We start from the raw sequence: 8667 nt of genomic DNA, 5'->3' as shown, positions 1-8667 counted from the left end.
AAAGAGCCAAACAACCATGTGATAATACAAGCTTCATATGATCACTATCCTTAAATAACAGACAATTTTTTTTTCATATTGTCATATTTTCAAAATCAATGTCAAAATTTCACAATTGCTGCCAAAGTATGCAAAGTTTTGCGCACAACTGTACTTGGTATAAGATTCTCTATGCTATCTCATGTTCCAATTTCCTCCCCTTTTATTGCACAGATTCCTTAAGCATACCGTGCCCATTAATTACAACATAATAAAACATTACATTTTATTGGTCAATTATTAAGTCTAAATCTTAGAGGTACGCTTTCAAGTTGTCTTTCCTTACCCCAGCACTTGTTGACCCTAAAAAGTTCATGATTACCTATAAATAACCCTGAAAATGACATACCAGGCCTTAATACAAATACATTTTCAAACAAGGACTACTAGCCTTTAAAATGTTTCGAAATTCAGAAGTTACACAAGGGTGAACTACGAAATATAAATTAATCAGTATATTTGAAAGACATATCTGAAAGAAAAATCTGTCACCGGGTGATGGTTCTTTAAGAGCACTTTTAATGCTGTACTAAGTCCACAGGACTCAGAATCTGTAGACATAGAAATATATATTGGCATATTTGAAGTAATACATAAGTCAGGTTTGTAGAATTGTTTACAGACAGTGTGGTCTTAAGACATGTATGTAACATGTGTGATAAAATAGTTCAGTATTAAAAACCTACCAATATCAAAAAATCTTTCCCAGTTCTTTCCCTGTGATTCAACATGAGTTACTGGGTGCAAGATGCATCCCCCCTTTTCTGGGAGGCATCAATTTGTTCCCAGGCCTCAAAGACCTCTGTGAGAGGTTGAAAAATCTAGAGTACACACACAACACAAACACACACATACACACTTGCAGTAGTATGAACAAAATGTACACACAAGACTACTATGCAAAATATACAGTATAAACCAAAGTTTCACCAAGCTTTGACATTACACAGCAATGCGGGATGGCCTTTTAAGATGAAGAGGAGATATTCCCAGAGGATACAATGGTCTCTCTTGGCAAGTGTTCTGGCTCATCTTTATTGGGGTGTGATGAGTTATCCGACTTGCTCCTGCTGAACTCAGCATTCATGATGGGTCTGGTGAACTTTTCAGCAGGCCGTATGCAGACACTGCAGCACATGAGCATCTTAAGGAAGGCACAACGCATCTCATTGCTAGTGAGTGTGTAGATCAGCGGGTTCATGGCTGAGTTGAGCACAGCCAGAGCCAGGAACCACTCAGCCTTATAAAGGATAGAGCACATGCGGATTTCACAGGCCACATCAAGCAGCAGAAGGATGAAGAGAGGTGCCCAGCAGGCAATGAAGCAACTCAGGACAATGATGACAGTCTTTAGGAGGGCCATGGACTTCTCAGAACTTTTGTTACTGGTACCTCCACCACCACGACCGTTAGAGACTTTGCGGAAGACCAGCTTGCGACTGCGTGTACGCACCAGGGCATAGATGCGGGCATAAAGAACAACAATGGCCATTAGGATGATGCTGAAGACAGTGGTGCAGAATAGGATGTAGGTCTTGTGGTAGAGTGGGAGAACGGTAGAACACTTCGGCATGCTTTCAATACAGTTCCAACCCATAACTGGTAGGCCACCCAAGATGGCAGCAATCATCCACACTGTACTAATGAGCATAAAGACACGCCAGGTATTGCCATTGTTGTGGAGCTTCATCTTAAGCATTGTGAGGTGTCGCTCTATTGCGATGGCCAGTAGGCTGAAGACTGAAGCAGCCAAAGCCACAAACATGCTCCCCTCCCTGAAAAACCATTGTGTTGGGGTCAGTTTGTATGTGTTGGCTCCCGACAACAAGATGTTGGCAGTGTATACCACCCCTGCCAACAAGTCTGAAAGGGCTAAGTTTCCAATGAAGTAATACATGGGTTTGTGGAACTTCTTGGTCCTCCAAATTGTGAGCAGGACTAAAACATTCTCAAGTATTATGAAGCAACATACAATTATAAAAATCACTGAATCTGCCTTGAGCCTAGAATCCTGTTCAACTTTGCGAAACTTCCCAGTATAATTGTAGTGTCTAGCTATCAAGTCGGAATACATGGATTCAGCCATAGCCCTATTCTGTTTAAATATAATCCCAGGATCTGTAGTTTCAAATGTAGTCCACTTAGGGGTGCTGCCAGTCCAAGGCAAAACAGGAAAATGTATTCCTTTGTTCTTATTTGCTTGTCATTGCAGATCTTGAAGTCAAGTAGTAATCCTCATTGTCACAGGTTATTCTGAGAAAAAATCTGTACATCTGGAAAGTCCTGAGAAAAAGAGAAGAATTATCTAAGACCGCTTAGAGTAATTGTATTTCGGCTCATATTGTATCCTCAATTTCCCCCTAGAATCAGTGTGTCCAAATCCAAAACAAAAATAGGTCTTCTGACAAAACGTTTTTTTTTTTTTTTTTTTTTTACCTTATTTGAACACAAGAAATATTCTAGGTTTGTAAGTCAAAATCAAACTGTAGGCCAACATCTATATGTTTCACTTGGTCAACTTCTACACAATTTAAAAGGGATTGGGACAGAATGATTGTCAGAAGCAATGAACTCTCTTGAGATGGCTATCAGGCACTGTATATTTTTTTATACACCTTAAATGTGTTAATATGTTAGGTTAATATTTTTAGGTTAACATTTTACAATATATTTTATAATGACACTTTAATAAAAACAATTATCAAAGAATTGGAATAGGACACTGTTACCAATATAAATAGAATATAACAAATAAAACAAAGTTTCTGAGATACACAACTAATGTGAAACACATTAAGTTATTGGATACAGTATTAATTATTAGAACAACCCTGTCATATTGTATCATGAGTTGATAATATACTGTAGGCCAATTGAGAATGTGGTCAATTGTATCATTTCTGAATTATGTGAAATAATTAAAAATCGTGTTAACCTGTAAACATTGTTTCCCTGTGTATCTAATATTGAGTTGTCGTCTTACCTTAAAGACAGATATCCATACAGCTAAAGGTAGATTATAAAGGTTTATACAAAACTAGTTTTTTTCCAAAAACCCTTCCTTCAAAACTTCTATTTCTCCACTCTGTGTGAATGACTGTTGAGATGTGGTCTGTCAGGACTGAATGCAGTGAGCCTGAGAAAAAGGTTTTTTTCCCCAGTACAACCCACTAATTCAATAGTACTCCCCCTCCCCCAGTGCCTTTTAGTTGGTCAAAGAGTGGGCAGTTTATTTTGATCTGTAGGCTATGAGGGAAATGTCTGCCAGACATAACATGGCTTGGTTTAATACTTGATTCTGAGTATAATAATGGAAGTTTAAAACTGAATTTGTCACTACAGGATGGTGTTTTCGATAAAAAACCTCAATCTTCAATTGTAGAATATTTGTGTTTATTAATAATAAGTATTGTTTATCTTTTATTGTTTCTGGCGAGATGTCATGAGTCAATGAGGGGTATGTGCCTCATTTTTTGCATTGCCTCGAAATGGATTCTGTAACAATTTATCCATATCTATCTGAGTCATGCTTTGGTAAAACCGTACCTTCAACTTTCTCCCAATAAAAATACAATCTAAATGAAATAATTAGAACACAACATGTAACATAACTTCATTTTAATTGTTTAACAGGCATAGGCAAATATTATTCATTCAAACATATTTGTTTTAAGAATAGTACCTCGATGAGTTGAAGTGTTCTACATACACAATGTTGGCTATATTTTTACATTTACAGATTGACAGAAAGCATTAAGAAATGGAAACAAGTTCATTGAAAACAACAAAAGCATCTCTAAAAGAAGACATGACAATTGAAAGTAGATGTAAATGTATTTGTATTTATTTCTAAGCAGCTAAAATTATATAAACGATAAATTCCTCTATTAAATATCCTTTTGTTGGGTTTATTGGGAAGGCACCAGCTGTGCACATTTACCCCCCACATTAATACAATGTGAATGAGTATCCTACCCCCCACCCCATAGCCATTACCCCTGCCCCATTTATTCTGGCCATTAATCACGTGCTTCCCTGTCTCTTCACGTCTGCTGCTTGGCTTAGCTCTGTCTCGCTCAGACTTAGGGGTTGGGCCCAAACAGGAGACATGGCATTGCCTTCTGATCTATGCTTGAGAGAGACAAAGACCAAGACAGAGAGAGTATCTGTCAGTGTGTGAGTTTATGTATGTATGAGTACATTTGTCCTAATATTGGACTGTCCCATTGTGTCGCTGCATTGTTGTAGAGTTTGTTGCATGCGAGTGTTGTAGATTAAAAATATGGTAACATTTTATTTGAAAGGGATGTATATATAAAAAAAACAGAAAGCATACATAATTCATAAAATCTCCTTAAATGTGAATTCCACATTTGTGAAAGCTATGTCACATTTATGTTGCTTCTGTAAGTCTACAGTTATGACAGACTGGACATTAATGTGACATGAATGAACACATGAATATTATATTATAATATATTATTTATAATAAACATTTATAATATACTGTTATAAATGTTGAAACAACAATATATCCAGTACAACATGCACAAAAAAAGTATATTTCAAAGGTACCATGACAAGTATTGCACAAAAGGTGCAGCGTAAGGTGCCTTCAGGTCAAGTCATTAGTCAAGGTAGAGTTTGAAGAGGTGAATCCTCAGACCTTGTCGGAAGGAAGGCAGTGACTGAGAGTTATGTAGTGTAATGAGGGGATCATTCCACCTCTGGAATTTAAGGAGAAGCACAACAGGGTGCGTGAGTGGGGACCCATCCACAGATTATCTATGATATTATTTTGTATGCTTATGTATACCCTTTAAAATAGTGTTGCCAAATTATATTATCTATATATTTTATTTTATTTAAAGGGCAGAGGAATGTGTGGACTGCTAGGTTTATTGAGCATATTGATGTATATCACACCAGTGGAAGACAATAACAATTTGAAAGAACTTTAAAATATTCCTGACTGGCATTAACATACACTGTTTTGGCCAGCACATAGTGTGCAATAGAGTGTGTGCACGGATGCATACATGAGAGAGAGAAAGAATGTGAGAGGAAAATGACTCAAGGGGAAAAGGAAAACTAACAAAGGAAACCCTTCCTTCTTTAACAGGTCTCTTTGTTTAACTATATGACAGGCAGTAGAACATTTGTTGTACTTTGACAAGTAGCCAAACCGAAATGTCAAAAGTAATGTAAAGAAACTAGGAGATACATGAATTCTCCGACATATATGGCACATCAAAAGCAAAGGACATGTATTTCCATCAAATCTTACCAAATGTTTATAAAAGACAGGCAAATATTTACCATATCTAGGTGTTTTGCATCTCAAAGGGCAATGGAGGATGACAATATTTTCACCCAAAAAAACTTACTATGAATAAGCGCAGCTAGTTCAGGCAGGGCAATCGGGCAGCGCGCGTCAGTCATCGGGGACGTAAGGCGTCTTACTCCACCTTCCTTTCCTCCGCCCACTTCCACACCCATGTTAGCAGCGCATATCCATTGGGCCACGTCCAATAAGGCGTCTTTAAAAGACGCGCAGATACGCACACACTCACCCTGGTTGTTGTATGATCAGTGCTGCTGCCGCCCTCCACCATCCCCTTCTCCCCCATGCTGTCTGTATGTTCTTTCCACCAGGGGGATTATATCTCTATTGCTCCCTGCCTCATATGTCATGTATGGAGGTGTTGCATCGAGGAGGCAGGGAGTGCTTCCCTTAGATCATCCAGTCCGCCAAAGTTAAATCTACATGTTCATGTCATGTAACAATAAATGCTCAAATCTAATACGTGATTGTCTTGACTGAACTATATTAATAGAAAACAGTTCAGATTTCACATTGCTAAAACCACAATGACAATGTTTTATCTGGCTTTTATCTGGCTTTTCCCTTGTATCATGGTTTGGTAACCTGTCCCTGGAAAACAAAAATGATCTGAACCAAATTGTGGGCTAGTAAGCTTATAGGTGAATTGTAAATCAACCTATCAGTGTTTTATTCAACACAACTGCAGCAAAAGACAAGCTCTATTTTTGAAGACTGTTTCAATCATAGCAAGTAACTATTGCACTACTTTGCCATGCATGCATTTTTTGAGGGGGTGGCTGAGTGTGTGTGTGTGTGTACAAGCACTTTGTCATGACCTTCTTGGGGGTCCCTATATTTTAACTTAAAAAGTTTACTATAATGTTACTCTGTTTTAAAGTACATTTGTGTTTTGATGTTTTATGAATTTGTATTGATGTGTTGTCTTAACTATGGATTTCTGAATTTCCTATCTGCACAACAAATGTACCCTCTGTATTAATAAAGAGACCTTGAACCTTGATATAAATTAATACTGTAAGAATGCAACAGAACCACTAGATGAGATAAACTCAGGTGCAGGACTTCTATGTTGAAGTAAAAAAACTATTAATGATGTAATAGTTGTAATAAACAATTAATAAAGTAAATGTACTGCAGGTGTGTGAGAGGGAAACAAAATCAAAACTCTGGTGAATGGGATCTTTGGGGCTGCGCTGGAAGTGCGAGTGTCACACATACAGTATATACAAGCGAATAGTGTCTTCCTGTGTGTATATTGTGACTGTCATCTTGACTGTAAGTAACCAGTTTGTTTTTATTTTGTGTTTAAGCTGAAACTTAGTCTCACGGGCAGAGGTTAGGGGGTAGCAGGTAAATTGGTCAATAAGTAGCTAGCGAGAGATCGAGTTTCGGAGTACTTACCGCCGTGCAGACCCTGCTTTGTTTACATAATTAGGGTCGTTGTCAGCTGCGCCCTAGCATATTTAGGGCGGCTAGCACTGCAATGGCAGCCTCGTCTGGCAGCCTTGGTGCACGAAGACTCAGTCGAACAAAGACAGGGAGTCTATCTGCCGTCCTCCAGAACTACAGACCAGTATCACTGCTACCCTTCTTTTAAAAAACAATCGAACACGCTGTATCTAACCAACTGTCAAACTTTCTCTCTCAGAACAACCTGCTTGACCCCAACCAATCGGGCTTCAAGACTGGCCACTCCACAGAAACTGCCCTCCTATCAGTCACCACTGCCCTCCAGTCTGCCAGAGCGGCTTCAAGGTCATCCGTCATCATTTTGCTGGACCTTTCTGCAGCATTTGATACGGTTAACCATCAGATCCTGCTTCTGAGATGGGCATCACTGGCACTGCACTTCAGTGGATCTCATCCTACCTGTCGGAAGATCCTACCAGGTCTCCTGGGGAGGCAAAGTGTCAGGCCCCCGCCAGCTCTCCACTGGTGTCCCACAGGGCTCCGTCCTTGGTCCCTCCTCTTCTCCCTGTACACTAGGGAGACCAAGCATTTGAAAGAGCAGACATGGAAAGCAAAGCCAAAAAAGATCAAGACCGAAAACAGAGAAAAACAGAGAAATCATGGCGACGCTAATAGATATAACATTGTGGGCCCTATTTAAACGATCTGAACCGCAAGTATCAAACGCAAAACGCAAGTAACTTTGTGGGCGGAACTCGGGCTGTTGCTATTATACCGGCGGGATAAATGACTCTTGCGCCCGACGCAAATCTAAAATGGGTTGGTCTGAAGTAGCTACATTACTCATAGGTGTGGTTTGGGCGTAACGTGCCAGCAGAGGACATCGCTGCGTCCTCCCTGACCGCTGAAAGTTCTGAGGGATTTGGGGGCTTTGAAATCGGCACCCAACCCGAAACACTAGTTGTCCAACCCCAAGGTACACTTCCAAATCAAGTTCATAAAGATTTCTCATGAAAATCTTTATAAATCATTGACATGAAAGAAATGTAACACAGCCATACAATAAATCAAAACAATGTAACGCAGCTTCGCAGGAAGAAGACCCTGGTCTCGCCAGCAGAGCGCACGGGCCGAGCAGTGCTCACAGGCCAGCTGAGGAGGGAACAGTGCAACCACCAAGGTGCAGAGGATCCAGACCCACTACACGCCGTGGCAGCATCATCAGACCGGAGGACCACCCGTTCCTGCAGCTCCAGCAAACCGGGTTTGACATGCTGGAGCAGGAGCTGTCCGGGATGCGGCAAAGTATAAATGCCCGTCTTGACCGGGTGGCGATGTTGCTACAGCCTCTCGGGCGCATCTCCTCAAGTCTGGAGAGGATTGCTGCAACCATGGAGCGTGGGCCTCCAAACGCAACACCTGCTCCTGTTGTGCCCCTTCCTCCTCCTGTTGTGCGCCTTCCTCCTCCTGTTGTGCCCCTTCCTCCTCCTGTTGTGCCCCTTCCTCCTCCTGTTGTGCCCCTTCCTCCTCCTGTTGTACCCGTTCCTCCCCCCCCCCACACCATCTCCGTCCACCCGCTCCACCAGGAGCACATCGCGCATTGCCACTTTCAGACCCTCAAGTGTCCAATCCCGCCATCGCGCGTGTTGCATGCCTATCAGAGGAGGGGAAAAGAATGAGTTCTTCTGTTTAAATCTTTAGAATTTTCCATTTTCCGTTTGTATTTTTTTTGTTCAGTTACAGTTTGCTATTGATTTTTCTTTTTGACAAAATGTAAATAAATAAATGTCACAAAGAGACATACCGATGTTTTGGCTTCACTGTCACTGAATCACGAGGGTATGAATGCATGGTGATATTTTTGCAATGTA

At 40.5% G+C, this 8667-nt stretch overlaps 1 protein-coding gene across 1 annotated transcript; it reads right to left on the bottom strand.

Annotated features, from left to right (window-relative positions):
- Positions 1-535: 535 nt before the first annotated feature.
- s1pr1 (sphingosine-1-phosphate receptor 1) lies at positions 536-3153 on the bottom strand. The gene is made up of 2 exons (XM_062452897.1): positions 3023-3153; positions 536-2322 (listed from the first exon to the last, which is right to left on the bottom strand). Exon 2 carries the CDS (start codon positions 2123-2125, stop codon positions 1007-1009), a length of 1119 nt encoding a protein of 372 aa, XP_062308881.1. The 5' UTR covers positions 2126-2322; positions 3023-3153; the 3' UTR covers positions 536-1006.
- Between the last annotated feature and the right edge of the window lie 5514 nt (positions 3154-8667).

The sequence above is a fragment of the Osmerus eperlanus genome, chromosome 26 (assembly GCF_963692335.1).
Source record: "Osmerus eperlanus chromosome 26, fOsmEpe2.1, whole genome shotgun sequence".
Lineage (NCBI taxonomy): Eukaryota > Metazoa > Chordata > Actinopteri > Osmeriformes > Osmeridae > Osmerus > Osmerus eperlanus.
The sequence above is the reverse complement of the archived record's forward strand: the minus strand, read 5'-3'. Positions and strand labels throughout refer to the sequence as shown.

What these genes read in the sequence shown, in the direction of transcription:
- s1pr1 (XM_062452897.1), bottom strand. Translation starts at nt 2,125, where the DNA reads ATGGCTGAATCCATGTATTCCGACTTGATAGCTAGACACTACAATTAT.